The sequence below is a fragment of the Tiliqua scincoides genome, chromosome 2, assembly GCF_035046505.1.
Source record: "Tiliqua scincoides isolate rTilSci1 chromosome 2, rTilSci1.hap2, whole genome shotgun sequence".
Classification (NCBI taxonomy): Eukaryota; Metazoa; Chordata; class Lepidosauria; order Squamata; family Scincidae; genus Tiliqua; species Tiliqua scincoides.
Window position 1 is genome coordinate 56,464,393 of NC_089822.1, and position 23,910 is coordinate 56,488,302.

The window sequence follows — 23,910 nt, forward strand, 5'->3', positions numbered from 1 at the left end:
ACAGAGTTCTTATCTTTTGTACTCTTTTTATTCTGTCTTTTAATCTGACTACTGTTTTTTAAGGTCGCTGTTAATGTGTTTTTAATGTTTTTATCTGCTATTTGTTTTAATTTATGTTTTTAAATGTGTTTTTTATATGTTGTTAGCCGCCCTGGGTCCCTTTGGGGAGAAGGGCAGGATATAAATAAAGTTTATTATTTATTATTATTATTATCTTCTTACTCACTGAACCTGGAGGGTTGACCTGCAAATACGGGCAGCAACTGCAACTTCAAAAGAACGAGGGGTTTGGGGGACTGACTGGTTAGGTGGGATGGAAGAGGGCTGGGTAAGAGGGAGGGGGCTTATGGAGGGTAGGGTGTAACTGAGTTCCCATAAACACGAACACTCAACAGAAGTTTACTTCCACCCAACTATTTGGACCACAGCCTTAGTTCCCCTGCATGTGAAGTGGGGAATAAAATCTCACTGGCAAATCAGGCCAATTTTGAAGATGAATGAGTTCGTATCTGTAATGCGATTTAGTTGTTCAAAGTACTCGGCAAAAGACACAAATTATCATCAAAGCAACTGGAAGTATCAAATAGTTGGGATGAATGAGATGAGGGAATGACTTAAAGAGCAGGAGAGAGAACATAGAGGGAATATTAATCTTCATTTACCAACATTCTGTCTTTGCCAAAGATTTTTACAGAAAGCGAACAACAAAATGGACTGCTGAAATATTTAATTTTCGGCATTAATGAATAATTATCCTTTTTAAAATACCCTTGAGTTTGCTGGGGAAACATAACCTTTTAAGCAGTTTTGCTTAGGAGAGAAACAGGTTTTTGACAAGCTGTCTTTCAAAGATTGAGTTAACAGAAGATGTTGCTTAGGTGTGATTGTGTACAACAGCATCTCTCAATCCTTTTATTCAAAGTAAGCACTTGTTACTAACCCTGATGTGATCACCTCTCAACTGGTTGTGTCTGTGTTCACAGGGCAAAAAGCAAATCACACCAAGGATTATTACACAGGCTGATGCAAGGTCCCTACCTCAGGTAGCTGCTAATAAGGATATTTAATGAGCCGTATAGCTTACTAAAAAGTCTTCCAGTGGAAGACCAATTATATAGGCATAAGGTCAGCCCAGAGGTTGGATTCACAGTTCTTCAGTCAAACCAACAGAGATGGAATTGTCATAATGACTTATGATTTTTTTTCTTTTTAAAGCAATGTGCAACTTCAGCAACTGTTAGGAAATCCTGTCTCCCAATATTTCAGACTTCTCCTTCTTGCACAAGAACCTCTTTTTCATTTCTTTGGATTGGCTCACCTTCTGCTCAATAAATCCAAAAGGTCCTTGGGCCAAAACACACTATTTCTACCACAATAGAAAGTCCTGTATCTTGCCCCCAGCAGCAATTTAAATGAAGGATGCAAACATATCTAATCATGGCAGAAAATTGTCTGTTCACATGTACTTTCCTTAATAGTATTTAGCTGGAGCCCAAGGACAAACTGCTGTATGTTATGCTAGCAGGCTTATCAGGAAAATTGTACAGCATTTAATAAGGAGTAAAACACCAAAGAAAAGCTGGCACAGAGAGGTGTATTCAAAACGTTCCTTCTTATTCCAGGGACAACTGGTGGTCTATTTGTTCAGTTACACTAATACACTTCCAATTTGATGTTGCTAATGTAAACAAGAGTCTTGAATAACTTTCCCCAGAAAATGTATATTCCTATATAGACTGTAGTGCTATATATCTCATGGGAGAGGAAGGTCAGAAAACTTAAATGCTTTTCTAGGATCCTAAGCAAATCAAGTTTTTAGGACATTTTATTTTCTGTTTCAAACATAAGTGAAATGCATCATTAAAACCCTCTGAGCAAAGTTGTATACAGATGTAATTCTCACAGTATGTGATTGCTAGTGAAGAGCACATTAATAAAATGGGAAGAAATTCATTATATCTACTATTGAGACAAAGATTTATTTTTTTAGTATGAGGTTTGTTTTTTTCGCTCTGTTAAAGCAAACTGCCAAAGTTAAGGTGAAGAGGAGAGTCTCGTGGGCTTGAACTTCATTGAAATGATGTCTGATGGACTTCATCAAGCTCAAGATGTGAACTGAATTTCAGGAAATCAATGCAATTAATAGGGTTTTATTTGTAAAGGTGCAATACAGAATTATTTAGGTACTCTTCCAAGTCTACAGTGTGCTTCTTTTTCCTTCTGTTGCCATCATCCTTCAACTCTAGAGAGTTGATTCTCCAGTTTCTCTATATCCACTCGATGCTTCATTAGAAACTGTCCATTCAAATGAAAGACGGGTATGTCATATTTATACCTTTCATACCAGACTGAATTATCGGGAAGTGTGATGTCTACTTCCTGCAAAACAAACTGTTCAGAACAATGAAATAGCTCACATAAGCATGCATAATCAACAGTAAGCCACTCTGAAACCACAAGGACTTGTCTTCAAGTAAATGCATTTAAGATCAGGATGTTGTGTTATTTTCTAAGCAATAGCTGACTTAGCTATTGCAATATATAGCTGTTGCAAACTACTGCAACAGTAATAGAAACTTTGGTCAAATTTATCATTTCTCCTGCAGACAGTTTTGGATGACTTGAGTATGACGATTTGGGCTCCTGTTCCCCTAGTGAGATGGTGTGTTACACATGAATAGGTTCTTGAGAAATAATTCTCAAACTAGTTTTGTTTCAGAAGTCAGTTAGGTTACACTGGAACAAGTGGGACTGAAATCTGCAGTCTCAGTGTTGAAAAGTGAGTTGCTTTTACTATAAGTGCACGATAGGTATTGGGTTTCCAAATGGAAATCTTGAACAGCCTGAATGATACAGAAGACATACTAATTAGAGATGGGTGAACCCCGCTGTATACATTCTGGCATGCAAAGCAAGAATGCATGCTGCCTTCACCTCCGGATGAATTTTACTCAGCAAACTGGCACTACAGTCAGCCCACAAGACTGCAACAAGAATGTTTTTTTCCCCAAGATGTCAGGAGGAATAATTTAGCATAATTTCTACTTAATAAGAAATCATTATCAAATTTTCTTATGTAATATGTGAAAGCTGTCTGGTATCTCAATCCGAAACACACTGAAGAAGAAATTCAATTAACTGCTTCCACTAAAATGTAGTTAGGATTACAATTTACATGTTATCAGGATATGCCAAATAATATTCCGTTTTTCTTCCAATTAAGAGTAATAAACAGCTTTGATTTTGGAACTGCCATATCTTGCTTTGAACTCACATAACTCAATGTTCATACTGCCAACATCCAGAAAAAGCAGGTGACAGAATGCTTTCTTGTGAAACACAGTAAAAAAGGTATTTCTGGGAGGCTTAAAGCCTGATCTTTCAGAAAATTATTTTGGTAGAAATTGCACTATGATCCTGAAAGATGTATGTTGTTTATAATAGTCCAAATATCACATTTTGGTGCTGTTTCCAGTGCTTACTTAAGTTGATTCACAAAGTCAGAAAATAATTTCTGAAAATAATCACAATCCTATGCATATCTACTCAGAAGTAAGCTCCACTCAGTTCAATGGGACTTACTCCCAGGTAAGTGGGTATAGGATTGCAGTCGAAGTTTTGTGAAAATCAGTGCCCAAAGCATACTGAAGAAGTTTGAAGAAAGTACAATGGATGCAAATAATATCAGAGTCACTTTCTTTTCCAGAAACCAATTTCTATTTTACTATTTTAACTCCAGGAATAGTATATGTGTTCATTTAAAGGACTCTGTTATATTACCTTGTCTTTATATGGTTCAAGAGCCACTTTGGCTTCATCACACAAGGGGCATGGATGCTAAAGTAAGGAAATAAATCAGCAATTAACTGAAGCTTTGGGATACAAATGATACAACTGAAACTGTGGGATACATATGCACCCTTGTTAATGTACCCTCCAAATAATGGTCACGGCAAGGTATCCATCATTTGCATATCCCATTACATATAAAGATGCCCTGGGATTCTGAAGCACAGAATAGATGGTGAGGAGCAAAGAAGGCAAGACCATCCTCAAGCCATTTCCAGAGGACAGCCAACAAAAGCAAGTCCACAGCATGTCACAATTTAAAAGTAGATTCCTTACAGTGAGAGACCAAAAGGGCAGAGGCATAGAACATTTCAGCTTTACCACATTGTCAAAGGGTTAGCTCATTTGCCATAAGCCAGCAATATGAGCAGGATGTTTGTACATACCAGCCCTCAAGGCTATTTCTTACATTACAGGAGGAGGCACAAGTCAAACACTCGTTTCTGCCCTATAATGTGTGGGGCAGCTATTTTTTCACCATACACTGGGGCCAACTGCAGCTTTCACAGTGTATTACTACATTGTGAAAAATACAACCTGTACCTGGCTCATACATTACAAGGTAGAAGCAGGCACACGCTTGTATTTAACCTGTGCACACCTCTACCTGTAACATATGAGGCAAATCACAGGGAAAGGAAGAGCAAAGTATGAACTGGCCCTAGAGTCTGTTTCCACTAATACTTAGATCAAGAATAAGAGGACGTTTCCCTACCATTCACACCACGTACATGAAAATGTCTGAAGGGATGGTGTGCATAGTGACATGGTGTTATCTGAAGGCAAGGGATGTGGTGCATGTTTGCAAATGCACCACAACTTCAAACTTTACAGTGTTACCATGTGGACACAGTGGTGAACTGCTATCATGTCTCTCTTGCAAAATTATAGCTGCCTTTCAACAACTTCAAAATGGTTCTACTTGACAGGACTGGAAGTGCTGTTTCATTGTTTCTTAGTGCATCAGGACAGATCTATACAGCTTGTCAGTTGACTCCAGTCTTTGACAGTCTACACAGCAGATAGGGACTGTGAGGAGGTCCACATGGCTGGCTTCCTGCATTGAGGGCTGATATGCCAATTTTTCTTCAGAATACTTCCCTAGTGTGTGCTCCAGTGCATAACTGTGAACACAGGAAGCTGCCAACCAGGCATCTCCCTAGTGGGCCACACTTTATCTTTTGAAATGTCAGAAATTCAAGGTTCAGAGACCCACTCTTTCTTCATCTAGTATCAGGGGAAAGGAAACACCAGTATAGAGAACAACATATTTCAGAAAAGCAGGTAGATCATATGGCACTTTCCTCTCTATTTCCTTTTCCCTTACAAAGTACTAAGACCAACTCACTATGCTACATATTAAATACAGAGATGTAGCTCTAGTGCAGTGTTTCTCAAACTATAGGTCGGGACCCACTAGGTGGGTTGTAAGCCAATTTAAGGTGGGTCCCCATTAATTGCAATATTTTATTTTTAATATATTAGACTTGATGCTACCATGGTATGTGACAGCATTTGGAGAAATCATACAGATCTGTACTTTTAACAGGTTATGTACATGCTTTTAACAATGATAGTAAATGGGATTTACTCATGGGTAAGTGTGCGTAGGATTGCAGCCTAGGATTGTTAAAAATTTTCTTGCTTAATGATGTCACTTCCAGTCATGACATCACTTCTGGTGGGTCCCGACAGATTCTTATTCTAAAAAGTGGGTCCCGGTACTAAACATGTGAGAACCACTGCTCTAGTGAAAACCTTCACCAAAAACAATCATCTTACTGGGAAAATTCTCAGCAGCTTAGCTTGATGCTGCTTTGATGGGACACTAAAGAAGATTTCCTAAAAAGTAATGCCAGTGGATCCCAAATTTACTGCTGTTGTGATGCCCTCCATGCTGCAGATGAGGAGCTTGGCACCTGGAAATAACTGGCGATGATGTCACCGCCACTTACTTCCTGGTTGTGAGACCACAAAGTGATCAGTAAGGGACTCAGCATAAGTGGATGGGCTTTTCCTGCAGCAAAAACCTTGCACACAGAACTCTGCCACCAAGCTGAGACTCTACTCCATGGTCTTCGGTGTCATACTGCAGTCCCACTGCCTGAATGTTCACCATGCCACCCCAAGGAGCAGCTTCTCACAGATTGGAACCAGTGGGTAATGCCTTTCCAAGAGTTTTCAGTTGGTCTCACAGCAAATGAAAAACTGAATTTTCCTTAGAAGAAATACTTGGACCTGCTGAGCACCAAAAATGAGACATGGCAGGTTTCTCCCTTCAACAATCTCATGCCAAACTCCTTTCTTTTCTTAAACACGTCACTGAGGCTGAACTGAGCAGGCCCAAGCTAAGAACAAAAAATGAGGCTGTTAGGGGGAAAAAAGCCTGCACTTGAGGAAGGTAATTTTGCTCTGCCATTGCTACTGATTCTGCAAGTTCCTTGCAAAAAGAAAACAAATTGTACTTTCACCTAAGCACACATTTAACAAAAGAGGCCAGTTTGGAATACCATTCGCAGTTTGTTAGTGACAAATTGCCCTGAATGTTTCAAACTGATATGGCTCAGCATGTGCTAAAACATCACAAAGACTTTTCCCCAACCCAATTATTAACTGCTAAAAGTAATCCTGTTATTCACCACCTCATTGCCTTTTGGATTGTAAACTGCATAGCCAGCTGGCAGAAATAGACCTGCACCTTTAATGCTGCCTTATAGAAGGGGTGGCTTTGAACAATGTACCCAATAATGGCTGATCACATTATGGCTGATCACATAGTTAATGGCTATGGCTTGGCTGATCGCATTAGCTAAATAAAATACTCTGGGACCAAGCTTACCATTCATTTTCTAGATCCAATAATTCTCTAGTCCAGTGTTTCTCAAACGGTGGGTCGGGACCCACTAGGTGGGTCCCAAGCCAATTTCATTTCAATTTCCCCATTCATTTCAATATTTTATTTTTAATATATTAGACTTGATGCTACCACTGTATGTGACTGCATTTGGGGAAATGCTACAGACCTGTACTTTTAACAAGCTACTATGTACAGTATATTCTTTTAACAAGGACAGTCAATGGGACTTACTTCTGGGTAAGTGTGGGTAGGACTGCAGCCTAGGATTGTTAAAAATGTTCCTGCTTGATGATGTCACCTCCGGTCATCATGACATCACTTCCGGTGGGTCCTGACAGATTCTCATTCTAAAAAGTGGGTCCTGGTGCTAAATGTGTGAGAACCACTGCTCTAGTCTATTGCAAACATTTTCTTTGTTTTCAAAAATCTTTAAATCTTGAATGTCCTGCAAATGAATTAATTTGAGGTGCAGTGTTGGCAGTGTTACCAATACAAGGTGTTATTCGTATGGAACAAGCAGGCAACTTTGCACAGTGCACGTTAGATAAAGAGTTGATTATGCCACTGGATGTTAAAATGATGGCCAATAACAAAATCTCTGAAGGGTCAGGTAAATATGCAATCGGTAGGTCTGTCAGCACATGCTAGCTGCTCAAAAGTGGTAGTTGTCAATAAAGACATGGTTAGAAGCACAACCTCAATTGACATAGAATATATAGGCCTTATATTTCCAACTAAGATAAGTTGGAATGAATAAGATAGAATCAACAATCTCTTCTTGTGAATCTCTTGGATATAACTACAATTAGATAGGGTAATTGATCTAATTGTGGTCTGGAGGGCGACACTTGGCTCCTGCCATTGACTTGGGTTTTGTCCATGGGCAGCCTGCTGATAAGACCAGGTGAAGCAGCTATCTCAGGCAAGGGAGGCATCAGTGACCTCAGTGAGGTGTGTGTGTGTGTGTGTGTGTGTGTGTGTGTGTGTGTGTGTGTGAGAGAGAGAGAGAGAGAGAGAGAGAGAGAGAGAGAGAATGTGCACATTTGGGAGTAACTTATTCTAACTGAACCTAAGGGCCCACAATTTAGGCAAGTAATTTTATTTTTAAAACATTTGTTTTCAAGTCTATATTTTAGAGCACCCCAACTGGTTCAAATCAGTAAATTAGAATTTACCTTAGTGAACAATGTCAACACTGGTAAATTGGTACGAGCTTCACACACCAGCCTTTGCAGTGGACTTGAAGAACATTTTGCTAGCAGCAGCAGTGTCCAGCGCTGAAATTGGAACATCTTTATCCTGTTAAAATAATAAAACATCCCCCTGCAATTACACGCATGGTACATTTTAATTGCCGACTATAAGTTATATCTCAGAAGACAGTCACCAGATAGCAATGATGCTTCAATAAAAGATCTGAAACATAAATGCAACTATAAATCATTTTCATAGCATCCTGAGAAAAAAGGGTTTACTACAATTCAGGCATAATAATTTAATGCAGCCCAAAAAGCACTGTTTAAAATGTACATTACATTTTCTCACTGAAATGCCTCTTAAATTCACTAACACAAATGCTGGCATAAATACATTACAGTGTCTCAAGCAGATGCATACAGCAAGTATCACCAAGTATTCGCTGACTACAAAGCAGTACACTTTGAGCCTGTCTTATTCCCCAGCTGTAAACAGGGCCTGTGCTTGTGGAAAGTGCATTCCGTTCTGTGCGCTGTCACAAAAGCGCCATAAAGTGCTTTGCAGCAGTGAAATGCGCAGTGGAACAACAGAGGCCTGTCAGAGCAGGTAAATCTAGTGCAGGGGTGGGGGAGGTCGGAAGGTTGAGCGGGGCAGGCAGAATGGGGTAGCAACGAGGGCGGGGAGAGGGAAGATTGGGCCTAGTAGGAAGACAGGATCAGCAGTGCCGGTGCACACCATATCCAAATCCTCTTCCTGGGTCTGATCTTGCTCCATGGATCAAAACGGACTTGTGCCAGCAACATCGCTGGTGTAGATCCAAGTTGACCAGTTGTGGCTGCTGAGGTTTACCCAGGGGCAAGGGGACAAACATTCCCCTATCTCAAGGATTCCTCCAGCAGCCAAAAATCCCCTCGAGGGTGCAGTGTAGCCTGTGCTGACACCTCTGCATTGCCACACAGGGATTTAGGTAGGACTGGGCTGTTAATCTCACTTCATTGCTTGGAATAAATATTTGTAGTGCTCCAAAATTACCCTAATGAACAACCCATTTTGCACTTTGCTGAGATGTTAAAAACATGCTTCCTGAGAGGGCAGGAAAAACAAGATGATTTAACTCTGTAATGCAACTTAAAAGCATGCAAATTACCTTGTAGGTGAAAAACCCTGCAACAATAAATTTATACATGAAGGATTTAACTGCAGGGCTTGTTTAAACAGGCTTTGTTTTGTAAGAAAAAAAAATGCAGTATGATAATATTTGGGACCATTTTGTATTATATTGTGGGGCCTGTGCTGTGATTTTTAATCATATTAAATTAATACACTTCTCCATTCCACACCAAGATCTTCCGCTATGATTACACCACATAAAATAACCTGTTACAATTCTCAAAGAACTTTAGAAATGGAGAAAAAGGGTTGGTGGGATTGGGGTTAACATTGGTGTATGTGGCATTTTCCCTTGATGTCCTCTGTGTTTATTTCTCTTGGTAATGGACTTATTCCACTGTGGCTTTTCCGTAGTGATGGTGGGTTTTGTTTCATGCTGCCTTTTTAATTAGCTGTTTTGTTTGATTGAATTTTGATTGTTGTTTTGTCTTATTGTGAGCCATCTTGGGTTGTCTTGGTAGTCAAGACAGGGTGGAAATGCTTGAAAAGTAAAATAGAAGAAATGCCTGTCTTCTTTTTGTCAATTGCATAGTAAGTAGCATGTAAAGACTGTGGCCATGCTCCAGACCAGTGACGCACTCTTTGATTTCTTTGATTGATTATTCAGTATTACATTTGTATGCTGCCTTTTCCTTATTATGCAATTCCAGATTAAGCACAGCTCAGGGCCCAATTCTATGCTAACAGAACAGGCATGCAGGCAGTCGCAAACGTGCCAAAAAGCATGTTGCATCCCCATGGAGGCCAGTACCGCCAGTGGTGAGGCCTGCAATGAAGCACTGCCCACCAACAGGGTAAGTATAACGCGGGGTGTCAGGGAGTTGGGAGAAGGCAGAATGGGGGTGAGGAGGGGTTTTTCTGGACAGGGAAGGGCAGCCTGGGGGAAGTTCAGGCCCAAGAGGGGATCAGAGATGGCAGCACAGGCTGCAGCTGCATCCTATCCCCCTGCCTGTGCCTGAAAGCCCTACAAGGGCTACTTGAATCTGTGCCAGGTATTGAGCTAGCACAGACCCGAGTAGACTCATAGGGGCTGATTGGGTCCAACACAGGGTAAAAGAACCATTGTTCCTTTTCTCCAAGGAGACCTCTGGCTGCCTCCTTGGCCCCATGGGACACAGCGGCGGCTGTGTGGTGCTTCTGTACCTCAGGACAGTAGCCTCAATACGACTGGGCCCTCAATCTATGCTGAACTGGAACCCTTGTTTAGATGAGCAGAAGTACATTGCACAATTGATATCTACCAACTCTTGCAAAACATCCTGCAGATGAACGTAACAAGAACCCTGGACTGTGTTTGGGGCTGATATCAGAAGTGAGCTGCCAAATCCTTATAACTAATATACAAAACTGATAATCAGATTATCATGGTCTGGCCACCCACTGTTTCTTCTCAGGCATTAGACATCCTCGAATTGGACAGTCGCCAAAATATATATATATCATACTGCAATTTTCAGCCCAGTTCTCAGTGATTTTAGCTGGCATGTGCTCAAAGAAACCTCAACAAAACCAATAGCAAAACCCCAGATTTAAACAAATTTGAGGAGCATATGAACAGTCCTCAAGTTTCAGAAATAATTTCATTTCTGCAAGGAAATTGCCCATAAACATGTTGTCCTTAGGATCACGTTACAACCAGTGTGCATTTTCACAGTGTCTGAAGATCTGCAGAGGATTGGCTGGGTGACATTATTAAAACTGTATTAAGAACAAATTAATTTTAGCTTATTTAACATGCTGGATGAAAGTAAAATCATAATGAGACATAATTATAAGCTGGAAGGAAATAAAAATATACTGCAGCATAAATTCTTGTTCATGTTGGCAGCACCCTAAATGTGACATTTTAACCACCAGTCATTTAGTCAGAGAACTTTCACAAAGTTGAAATTAACACTGAGATTCATTGCTCCAACAGACTGGGCTATTTTCAGAATAGGATGCAAGAGCAGACTCAAGGCAGTCTCCAAAGGGTCACATTCAGGATAACATGTTGGATTGAAAACAAGATCAAAGTGACCAGACAGTTACATGGTTAGTTCAGAAGGGTCCAAAACCAGGAGATGAGTATGAGCAGGAAGGGAGGCTGACAGGTGGAAAAGGCAAGAGCAGGGGACCAAAGGTGAATTGGTTAAACAGGCAAAGAAGAAAGTAGATCAAGGAAAGTAGGAAGCAGACAAACAGAACCTGACAAGTAACATCCAAGAACATGAATTCTTGCAGGAGAAGTCATCTGTGCCTGAGTCTTATGCATTGGAAGATGGGACCAGTCGAGTATCACTTACTAGAACCAGATCTTCAAGTGGACATTGCAAGATAGAAATGATAAGATCTCCAACACCCTCTAATTAATTATTCAGAGGGAGTCAGGGTGTTGTGTTGTGGTTCTGGTGCAGGACTTAGACCTAGAAGATCCAGGTTCAACTCCCGTGCAGCCATGAAGCTTCCTGGGTGACCTTGGGCCAGTCACTACCTCTCAGCCTAAACTACCTCACAGGGTTGTTGTGAAGAAAGAAGGAGGGTCAGAACCGGGTACACCACCCTGAGTTCCTTGGAGGAAGGGGAGTGTAAAAAATGTGAAAAATAAATTATAAAAGTAGTCCAGATTACAGCATCATACAAGATTCTTGGTTGAGCCCTGAATCCCTTGATGTTATGCCACTGCCATCTGTAGACAATTTTTGTGAAAAATGGGTCTGCAATTAACACCAAAGGTAACGAACTTCTTAATTCCCACACCATTCTGGAACTATTGGAGCTGTTTCAATAGAGCTGGGATTACAATAACCATATTCAACAAGGCAATTACAATATCAACTGAAATGCTAGAGTAGGGATACTCTTCCAAGGAAAGGAATATTGTGACTTTGTGGCTGGAATGCCTTATCTCACAAAAGATGTGTATATAACCTCCAGAGAAGATGTCTCGACTATGCACTGAAACTGAGAAACGATGTCAGATTTATTGCACAAACAATCCAATTCTGTGGAAAGGTCCTTAGCTGGCTGGGAACAAGTAAGAGTCATTTTAGCAGTATAATCTTTGTAATGTATATTTTTTAATTGTACATTTAATTTTGAAAAGCAATTTTGCTACAAGCTTGTTATCCATCCTGATTCTATGTGGATAAAATGTGTTTTAAATATAAAATATAATAAACTAAAACCTTCTACAACAACTTCTGGGTCTCCAATCCCCTCTCATTCATCATTTTGCAAAATGGATATAATAATCATACACATGTAATGGGAGGATACCAAAACTTGGCCAGCTCTACATTCCAGGAAGCAAAGAAGAGCAATAAATCCTCATTTACACTATAAATAAGCCATGACGCTAGAACTGGCTATATAATTTAGACCAATTAATTGCCTGTTTGAAAAACTAAGAGATAAATTGCTCTCATTTTTCAGTTGCCCATTTTTAATAATGACATTTTCTTACAATCTCAAAGCTTCAAACTGATGGCTTGCTATAGCCATGGGATAGAGAATATGTTATTAATCATATATGAGCATCTGGAATCAGCTGTTAAGACTTAATTTTTTCATGATCTCTTATTTGCCTAATTATGAGCATATAATTAAGAGCCAAAGACATGCCTGACAGGACAAATATGAATCCATGGAAAATTACAGTCATATTTTATATCATGTATCGATAGCTTGCTAGCCTCACAGACGCCTCTGCAAATCTACTCAGAAGTATCTTTCACTGAGTTCAGTGGATTTTCTCCCAGGTAAATGTGCTTAAGATATACAACCTACCTCAGATGGTGAATTATATCATTGTTCAATAGCATCATAAACAGGATGAGAGAAACTAATCAGAGTTATTCTACAACATCTACCAAAACAGCTGCAGTAGGAACAGTGAAGAAACTCACATCTGTGTGCTATTGTACCTGCATGATGTTTAGTTAGGCTTCAGACACAAAGGACAAATGCAGCACTGGAGTTTTAAATTTGAAAGACCATCTGGTGCCATTCCTTATCTGAAAATGAAAATATAGTAGTCTACAAACAACAAGCAAACTACAGTGCCCCTGCTTTTGAACATATGAAGCTATTTGTCCAACTAGCTCAGTATTATCTACAGCGATTGGCACCAGCACTCCAGGGTTTCACACAAGGGTCTTCCTAGCAAACCATGTGCCCTACCCTATCCCTCTTAATTCTTAACAAAGAATTCTTAATTCTTAACAAAGTTTAAGAACTGGGGTCATGCTAAATATTCTCCTGTTTAAATTTTTGAACCAAAAGTGGTGTATATGTAATAGTATGGAGTAAGTGGATCCCCCCTTTTAATTTTAAATAATGACAAAACACTCAGAATAATACAAAATAACATCCCCTGTATAACAAATATACAATTACTTAATCTAGGAGTTTTTAACCATCTAAATTTAGTCACATGATAATCCAGGAATAGTCAGGTTGAAACTAGTGCTTATTGGGGAAGGTGGGATATTTCCTTGGGGGGAGGATGGGACACAACCCAACATTGTGAGAATGTTTTTTTTTTGTTATACTCCAGTTCATTGCTATTTCTGACATCAAAGAAAGAACTGTGTCATTGCCTTAAATTAGTGAAGTGGGTGATCACGGTCAGTAGAACATTACTAAGGGCCCAATACAAAATAAAACCCCCCACAGATGCAGCCACACTAATAGAGTACAAACTGCATCCTATGGTGGGAGGGCCAATGGCAGAGGTATCCTAATGGAACTTCATTCTCTTACAATGAGGCAAGCCTCCACTTCCCAAATGGGTCTCCTCAGAACAGCACCAGTCATTTTTATGGCACAGAACCGAGAAAAATAAGGGAGAGGAAAAGGATCCAGGCACACAGTGGTGCCGCTGGGATCCATTCCACCCTTTGTCCACTCTTCCCCATTCAGGGCCCAACCCTATGTGCTCTAAGGCACTTTTGCACCAGCAGTACTTGCGCACCACTGGCACTGAGCCCAGTGTCAGTCAGCGTGGGGCTGAAGCACCGGAAGATGGCCCCAAGGGCTCCTGGCGGTAAGTACTAATGCCGGCAGGTGGCAGGGCTCTTCGAGGCGGGGGAGGAAGAGTGGGAAGGGGGCAGAACTATGAGGAGGAAGGGCAGGGTTTACAACAGAAGAAACTCTGGTCATACCTGTTTATTTAGATTGGGTTGAATGTGAATTGATTGCGACATGGCACTATATAGCCAATCAGATTTGGTTATGTCCTGGAAATACTTAGGACAAATAAGGCTGATTCAGGAAGCACTTCCCTTGCTCTGATTAGGTGAACACTTTACCACCTTCTCATGCAAAAATAAAAAAATCCACCGAAGTATGTGTGTTGCTATGTGCCATTTCTAAACATGATGAAAAAAGCAGTCCTGTTTCCAGTTCAGTCCTATTAAGATCTCTAGAACAACTGCATTTTGGTCCCTGTTTTTGTTTCCCATAGGAAACAGTCTACTTACTCTGCAGTTTGAGCTTCGGCAAAAGACCGGAGTGTCAATAACAGCACCCAATACAGCCCTTAATGTCTAGGAAAGGATTCTTGAAGGAATAAGAGATGAGGCTATAAGAGGTAGTTATTATAAAATCAGATATAATAAAACATTTTAAAAGGATTTAAACATCTTCATTAGAGCATTCAAAGGAAACATTTGACACAAGAATCAATCAAACAGAATATACTGCATGGCAAGAAAATTGCCTTACAATGTTGGGTATAATGATCTATTGGACTTTAAAGGGCAAATCCCCAAATGTTCAAAGAATGCATCTACTCCATTCATCTATTAGCTATATGTCCCTGTTTCAATCAGCCATTTCCCTTTTCCTGTGTAATGAATCAGAAGCTACTCTGAGTCTCTGTCCAATTGCCTGATCAGTTCTTTACATAACCCACTACTTCCTCCTCTTGTCCTTGTTTATTCCCACTCCTCTTACTATTACTTTATAGTAATATAATGCTTTTGCTATTATAAAAACTATCATGCTTCTCTTTTCCTTCTGCACTCTCTTTTCCAGGGGCCAGACTGCTTCGATCAGCACTAGATGGAACAAAGTACTGTCATTGCTAGATTTTATTTTTTTAATTTAAAAAAATGAAAGAATAGTTATAACTGTCTCCTTATCCCATTGTAGCCCTAGGTGCATCCTATAATCATTACTGAAGGCTAGCTCATAACAAGGTTAGTGAGTATGTGCAGCAGCTCCTACTCCTTTGCAAAGTTTTTATAAATTGCAGATTTTTGGAGCTATAATGCTATGCAGTGGCATCACAATGGAGGTGCGGGCAGTGCAGGTCACACAATGCATCACTGGGGGGGGGGTGACACCACACCGCCTGAACCTCTGTTTGGTTATCTTCGGCCTGCTCCAGACCCAGCCACCTTGTGTTCTCGCCAACAATCTTGTTTTTGCCGCTTGCCAATGAGAACATAAAGTGACTGGATCTGGACCTGGTCAAAGATCACAGAACTGAGGCTGTTCGGAAGTGGGCTTTCACATTTAAAGAAATGCAATACTTCAGAAGATTGGGGGTGACATGATTATGTCATTATCTCACACCTGAACTTCCAGTACGCCAAGCTTCTGCAGGAAAGCACCATACCAGATGGCACCCACCCCAGGGATGCCTCTGATGCTATGTACCCTGCTTCTTTGTCCTCCTCACTCCCCCCCCCTTTTTGCTTAACTTGATAAGAGTTTTGGAGAACTTGAAAGCTTGTTCCTCTAGACTTTGTATCATTTTGGTTGGATCTAATAAAGGTATTACCAGATTGTAGCATCTCGATCATCCCTTTAACAGTTCCATATAATTATAATCCTGGTCATGACATACGACCATCTTTATATATTTGTAGGGGCCCACTCCTTGAGGGGCCCAGAGCAGGCTTGTTCCACCCCCAGGGAAGCCTCAGATTGGCTGGAGGGGTTCCAGCACCCTTGTCCTCCTCCTTAGCAGAGCTGCCACACCTAGTTTGGGAGTAGGAGCTGTTCACCTCACAGCTCCCTGCTTCACACTGCCTCCTCTCATCCCTGGTTTCCCTGTTTTATGGAGCAAGCAAGCCCCCATTTTGGCCCCTCCCCTTCCTCCAGGTGGGGCAGGAAAGGCCTTTCCTGTTCCTGGCTTGTTTCCTTCTGTGTTGCTTGTTTGTCCTGCCAGCCCCCTCTGTCTGGTTGGGGTGAGCCAACCTTCTTTGCCCCCCTCAAGGGCAGGGAAGCCACCCCACCTTGGGCATGGGGTGCCTGCTCCAGGGTAAGTCGGGGGGTCAGGGCATCTGGGAGGGGCCGCAACAATATTTTAGCAAGTTTGGCTTCCAAGGAAGTTTGGAATCTAATATCTCCTGGACAAACACAGCGGAGAGATTTTCTGAACTTGCATTTTGTTTTTCCAAGAATCTGCTTGCACAGGCACTGTAATTTCGAAAGCCACCCTAAAGAAAATGCATCAGCAGAACTGGTTTCCAACTGCTGACAAGATTAGCTTATAAGTATCGTGCTGAAAAGCAGGGTAAAAATATTTTAAATAAATAAATACGTTCACACATAAAGATTAATTACTGCTATGAAAGAAAATGCTAATTCTTTCACAGTAACCTTCTAGGAAGTTTCCAAATCCTTAAGAGCCTCAAAGCTGAATAATGGTTCTATATTATGCAGATTTGCATTGCCATGGGCCATGCTAACATCAATTTGCTGCAGACTGATAATCTCTGGATCTCAGCCTGTCATCATTCACATACATAAGTGGACACAGTCAAACACAAACAAAGGCTCCTTGACTTTCAGCCATCACAGGCTGCCCTACTGCTGACATCTTCAATAACAAGACACCCTGATCTTTAGGCTGGCATTCTACAATTTTCTGCAACTGAGAACACTGTCACTGCTCCTTTGTCCTCTGCAAAAGGAAGACACCATTTTTAAAATATTAAACTCCCAGATAATAATCAAACAATAACTGCTGCCCCCAGTTTGGTGGGGGCTGTTTTGTGGAGTCCTTAGGAAAATCATGATTTACTTCTAAAATTTTAACCCCTACTACCCAGCCAATAAAGCTCTACAATTGACTAACATTAACACTTCACTAAGAGGTCAATGGGATTGCTCCAATGAAAATAGACCAATGGCGTCACCTTGAAACAGCACAGGAATATGTACGGGCTACAGTGATTCTTAAGCAGTGTGGGCTGAGTTTCCCAACTCAAGAGTCTCACATTGGTTTAAATCCAAGCAAAAGACAAATTCAGGCTTGACTGTTCTATACATATGCGGTGCTTGTGCTTGAGCATTTGCATCTTGCAATGACAGCAGTCAGCACTCCAATTTTTCTCAGAAGCAAGCAGGTCATGTACAAGCCCTTCTCTAAAACTGTAAAATTCTGTGGGTGTCATTCAGTTAAAGTTTCGACATGCAGCTTAGGGACATGATGGTGCACATAAAGACATGCTGGGCTGCCAACTCTGGCAATTTCATTTTTAGAGACTAGTGAGATAAAACTGTTAGAATCTCAGCTTTACTTTTCCAGCAAGTTTCTAACTCCGACAACAACTGAGTGACAAACTAGACAGAATGCTAACAGAGCCAAGGCAACTCCTGACCTTAATTAATTCAAAGCAACCACAGTTCTCCCCCAATTGAACCAGGGCCATAGCACTGGGCGGGGGGGGGGTTAATTCTTTCTCCCCTTGCTGATTTCCTGATCTAAACCTTCTCCCCAGTTGCTATTTGTTCTATGGAGAAAAGCATACATGACATAATGGTTGGAAGACTGGCCAAGACTGATGGTTTGATAATTTGTTTTTTTAAATAATGATTTATTAAACTGTTTTTTCATTTTGTTCACGTCAATGGGTGCCCACAATGTGGGGGAAACACAGGGTACAAATTCATTAAATAAACAAATGGCTCAAAACTACAGCTATGGTTATTTAAAACAAACAAACAATTTGTAGCCTACTCACTGCAAGTCTTAAGGCGCAATCCTAACCAGCAGTTATGCTGGTATAGGTGGCCCTTAAGGGTAGCACATGTGCCATAAAGCACATCTGCGCCTCCTTAGGCGGGAGCTGTGTCGGCGCATTCAGATGCGCTGATGCGCAGATGGAGGCAGAAGTCTCCGCCACAGCTCCTGTGCTGCCGCTTGTGCAGCCCTTACCCACGGGTAAGGGGAAGAGCTTCCCCTTGCCCATGGCTGAGCTGCTACTCATTGCAGTCCAGTGTTGGATGCAGTGCAAGCCTCCTGGCTTGCCTGCTCCAGCATGGGTTAGGATTGCGCCCTTAATCAAGCACCCAATCCTCACACTGCCACCACTATCATGGCTGCTGTCTTGCTTGGCAGGAAAGGTGGGACTGAGAGAGGGTAAGGGATTCTCTCTCATGGACAGAGAAGATCGCCTTCCTCTTCCAAGAAGAGAGAGGCAAAGAAGAAACGGTGCTGTGCTTGCATGCAAGATGAAGCCTCCTTTTGCTCCCTGACATTGTGGTAGTGGTACCATTGCTGCTGCAGCCACCACTGCCAAGTGGGACAAGCAAGGGCACAAGCAGCAGGGAAGAGTCTATCCTTGGAATGGCTACATGCTCCATGTAGTTTCCTTCCACTGACATCAAGCCCTGAGGCTACAGAGGATGTAACTCCTCAGTGCTGTCCTTGCATTCTTACCCAAACAGGCCACCAGAGTTGGTAAACCTCTTTCTCCATTAAAGCACAAAGGGCACACTGTGCTAACAGACAGAGGTTTTGCCAGTGCCATTGCTGGCGAGATGACTACCACTGTGTCTACCCTGAACCAACCATCCAGACTGGTCTCAATTTCCATCTCTTCTGCTCTCTGGGGTGTACTCTGGGACCCGGGCAGCACTATTTTTAAATCTCTTGATTATTATAAGTCAATTCCGACAGACTGACTCACAATTTCCTAAGTAACTGAGAAAAGAAAAAGAAGTTATTCACCAAAGTGGAAGTCTACACACCCTGATGCATTACATGAAGATGAAATATTGAGTCACTGGATCTAGGTCAACTCTTAAAGTCATGCCAGAAAAAAGTCCATCTTTCACCCACAGCTATCGGGAAAGGTCCTGTGTGACCATATATATATGAGCTCTGATTAAAATATTTAATCTTTTCACATACTAGTAAGAATCAGCAATAACTCACAACTGTAGCATAAAAACATGAGTACAAACAAATTTTGTAAAAGTTATGAACCAAAACTCTGAAGATCAAAATCATTTAAAAATATAGATAGATCCTGCTACATAGATACAAAAGCAAACAAACGTCACACAGTGTAGACTTCATTGCTAATACTGTGCCCATATCTGGTCTATTTTGGGCTGGTTGAACATCTGGAATACTGTCCCTCTTAGCATGTAAGATGAAAAGAAGATACAAAACCATGTGGAAAAGAAATAATCAGAATCAGCCTGATCTATCACAGGCTTTGGTGAGCTATTTTATCCATAATTTGGAGAATCCAGCATTTTTCGAACTATCATTCTTCCCCAGCTTGGAGATTTATACCAGCAGGAAGACATCAGCTCCCTGCTATCATGCACAACCCCTTCATTCATAGTTAAAGCAGAACTGTCTGCAGATGCGTAAAAATAAAACTACCTACCAGTCAGCCGAAGCATATCAAATATTTTTTGAGTACAGGGCCTAGCTGTTTCTGAACCATTTGATATACTGTATTATTGTTATTAAGGTGAGCATGTCTTCCGCATGTGTGTATAGATACCTTTACACTTTCCATCTTCTGTGTGATCCCATACCCATGTGTTACCCACTTCATTTATTTTGCTGTGCAGACTCTTGTATCAATTTTTTGGTTGAAAAAAGCATATAAATGTTCTAAATAACAAAAACAACAATAAAATGAAGTATCGTCTGCCTTATGCAAGATTTCCCTGACATTAATGAAAGTTGATTGAAGGGAGCCAGCTGATCAGATTTCCTTCCTGTACCTTGTTGGGAAACTTTCTTGGAAGAACCACTACAGAGTTCAGAAGATATTCTTGGGAATAGAGGCCAATTAGTTCAGCCATGCAGACGTAAATCCTTTTAGTCTTCATCCTTCCCTGTTTTTTGTGTCCAGGGCCGAAAAAGGCATGGATCCAAAGATGTGTCTGGAAAAATCTAGCTGTGACTCTGGAACAGAAGGGAGGTTTCAACTACATCAGGGCCATGAAGTAAAGCTGGGGAGAATCAGTATTAAGAGGCTGTCCTAAAAGAATTAATTTTTCAAAACTTTTTAAAACCTTCCCTTTGTAAGGTTGCCAGCTTTAGAATCAGATCCAGTCCCTTTAACAGCAATTCAAATCTGCACGGCCCTTCTAATCTTGTTCCCAACAGTGATCAGCCTTTTTTTTTCTGGGGGAGTCCTTCCCTGTAACCTGGCCCATGGTATTCAATGGGCCAGCAGTATTTGCTGTCATGACTAATCTCTTTAGATAGACCTGTCCTCCAAGAGAACAGGAGAATAATAGCCCAGTCTTCTTCTGGTCAGCTGGCAACCCTGTGCTGTAAAACAGTCAGGATTATATAAAAACACACACATCCATTCTTTCCAATGAACAATGACTATCAAATGTGCTGGAATAAGCAAAGACATTCCCTTGTCACAACTTTAATTACTTAAAGTTGCAATCCTATATCCACACTTACATAGGAGTAAGCCCTATTGAGCAAAATGGGGCTAACCTCTGAGCAAACATGTATAGGAAAGATTATATTGTAAGTTCCTCTGCAAAACTTCACAGGAAAGCACACGACTTGGCACTAACACATGAATTCTGTTGGGGATTGGTATAAACCTTTTTTTCACCAAGCAAAGCAGATTTCAATGACTGAGAGCCCATCCTATCCAACTTTCCAGCACTGATGCAGCCTTGATGCAGCCCTGAGGTACCTTGAAGAGGCCTCTGTGACTGCTGCCCCTCACCACAGAAAGCAGCAAGCACACTGTTGGCATAGCCGCATCAGTGCTGGTTAGTTGGATCGGATTGGGCCCTGAATCAGAATGCTCTACCTATGGGACAGATTCTCTGGAAACAAAACAGCTTCCAAAAGTTCACAGAAAAAGCCATGAGCAACCTAAGCAGAAAGGAATTATCTGCTTCTTCCAGGAAGTCAATTACTTCATTAAAAATGAACCCAACAACAAAAAAATCCCCCTCTGTTTGCCAACCTCAGAGTTCATTCGGGTTGAACTGCCAGTGACAGGTTCACACTAGGGAATGTTTGACAGGCTCAGAAGTTAATGAGGTCCCAAAAAACACACTCAGAATGTTTGTTTCTAATTTGGAAAAAAAAGCCATGTCATATTTCTCACAAACAGTATCGTGAACACAGACTAGGGACCAGTGGCATAGCTAGAGGGGGTGCAAAGCACTAAGTTTTGCAGGAAGCGACACCGTGGCATGCAAGTGGCCCCCCCTTTGGAGCCATTCCAGGCAGTGGGTGCAAAACGGAGGCATACAGAGGCATTTCGCTCCCTGCAAAACTTAGTGCTTTGCACCCCCTCTAGCTACACCACTGCTAATGACCTTCTACAAGTCCTGGAAGCCTCACTTCTGTTTGCAAACGTCTTGCAACCGCGCCAAGCAGTCCTGTTGCCTTTCCCTGGATCCTGGCAGATGAGTAGAGCAATCCTACTCACATCTTTACTGAGAAGAAAGGCCCACCAAGATCAATGGGGCTTACTCCCACGTATGCATAGGATTGCAGTTTAAGAAGGGCAGGGGGGGAGGAGAAGGAGGGGCAAACAGACTCCCAGCTAGACAGAAGGGCTACAGTGTGGACCCTTGGAAACCCATGGCAGGGCACTTCCGTCCGGATTGGGCTGGGGTGAAGAGGTGCATTAGGCATGGGAGAGTGGGCGCGCCGACAGGGAATCAGGGCAGGGTGCCTGCAAACACAGATCTCATCTGCCAGCCGTTTCCCGGCTGCCTGAACACAGCACTGATGATGGGAAGGGAAGAGGCTCTGACATGCGTTGCACTTGGAGTGCATCTCTCCGCCCCGGGCACTAACCTCCAGCTGCTGCGCCCGGCTCCTCCCCCGAGGCGCGACAAGGCGATCGCGCTGCGCACAGGCTGTCTGTGCTCAGCTTCCTGATGCACACCTAGAACAGAAAGTCTAGAGTCACACACCCTGCCTTCTACCTCCCCTGGTAGGAAAGGTCCTGCTGGCACACAGAAAGCCTGCATTTCCCTCTTTTGTTTTCTATGGGTGGCTGTCATTTCCTCTCTCCTACACGCATAAAAGGCATGTGTAGCTCAACCAGCGCATGCCCTGGCTCTCCTGCGATTTTCAACCAGTGTGTCACAAATGGTTTGCAGGTGTGCCGCAGGAGTTTGGGGGGAGGGTTGTTTATTAGTAAGGCCAATGGGGGGTGTGAGCCCCCCACCAACAGCATGGTGTGCCTTGTCAAAAAAACTAATGGTGCACCTTAACTTTAGTACTTTTCCAGTGTGCCATGAGTTGAAAAAGAATGAAAATCACTGCTCTAGACTGGTTCATCTGTTCTATTTCCAGTCTAAGCAGAAGAGAATGCTGGAAAATGATAATGGGACATTGCTGTACCCAGTGATGAGCAGAGGAGCTGTCAACATCACAAAGTACTAGACCAGTGGTTTTCAACTTTTTTCATCTCATGACACACTGACAAGGTGCTAAAAATTGTCAAGGCACACCATCAGTTTTTTTGACAATTGACAAGGTGCACCACTCTGCTGGTGAGGGGCTCACATCCCCCAGTAGCCCTACTAACAAATCACTCATCCCCAAAATCCCACGGCACACCTGTGGACCACTCACAGCACACCAATTTGCCACAGGACACTGGTTGAAAATAGCTGTACTAGACAGACACTTCTATTATGACCAACTGGATTTCATAACGGGATTTCATAACTGGATTTCATCCATAACTACTGTCACAGCAATAGTTCTCAAACATTATAGCAGCGGGATCCACTTTTTGGAATGACATTCTGTCAGGACCCACCGAATGTGATGTCATTAACCTGGAAGCAGTGCTTTTTTTGTGGAAAAAAAGGTGCAGGAACTCACAACTTGTTAATCTTTTATTTATTTATTTATTTATTTATTTATTTATTTATTTATTTTTAAACCATTTTTTATTGGAGAAATAAAATATTTTTTATGTGCTTCCCCCCTAAAGATGAACTTACTTCTGAGTAGACATGCATAGGATTGGGCTGTCAATCTCCACATCCCCTTCCCCCTAGCTATTTTTTCTACACAAGGGGAAAAATACTGTACAGGTGCACTTGTAGCGTGTAGTATGTAGTGTGGCACTACTTCGAGGAGAGGAAGCAGTGAATGGATTCCGAAAAATGGCTTACATTAGTTCCATGTAGTAAAATTACTCTAAGCAATTGTGGGAGTAAGAACAGAAAAGAAATTCTTACATGAGAGGGGTCCTTAGGTGCACATAGAAACAGCTACTTTTGCAAACAAGCGATTAAATATGGTTTAATTCAGGTATCAGAATACTCTGTGTCTTTGGGAAGGTGCTTGGCATGCAATTGTATGTTCTCTGCTGCCCTGAGCAGCCGCTTTGCATTGCTGGAGAGGAGCTGCAAACGCTGGCTGGCGGAGGGCATGCTTGTGGGGGAAGGATGAGGAGGATCTCTGGTAAGGCTGGACAGCACGTTGTACACACGTAGAATCCCTTTTCACCTGCCCTTAGCATGTGAAAATGGGTGCAGTAATATATCTCTGCCAGGATTAAGAGCCCAATCCTAGGTATGTCTACTCTGAAGTAAGTCTCGTTCTAGTCAATGGAGCTTACTCCCAGGAAAGTGCCTAG

At 41.8% G+C, this 23,910-nt stretch overlaps 1 protein-coding gene across 1 annotated transcript; it reads right to left on the reverse strand.

Moving 5' to 3' along the window:
• Nucleotides 1–1,875: 1,875 nt before the first annotated feature.
• Nucleotides 1,876–22,182, reverse strand: C2H5orf63 (chromosome 2 C5orf63 homolog). Its single transcript, XM_066616892.1, is given in 5 exon segments — nucleotides 1,876–2,247; nucleotides 2,249–2,391; nucleotides 3,781–3,837; nucleotides 7,882–8,005; nucleotides 22,107–22,182. Coding segments are annotated over 4 exon segments (414 nt in total). The 5' UTR covers nucleotides 7,999–8,005; nucleotides 22,107–22,182; the 3' UTR covers nucleotides 1,876–2,150.
• Between the last annotated feature and the right edge of the window lie 1,728 nt (nucleotides 22,183–23,910).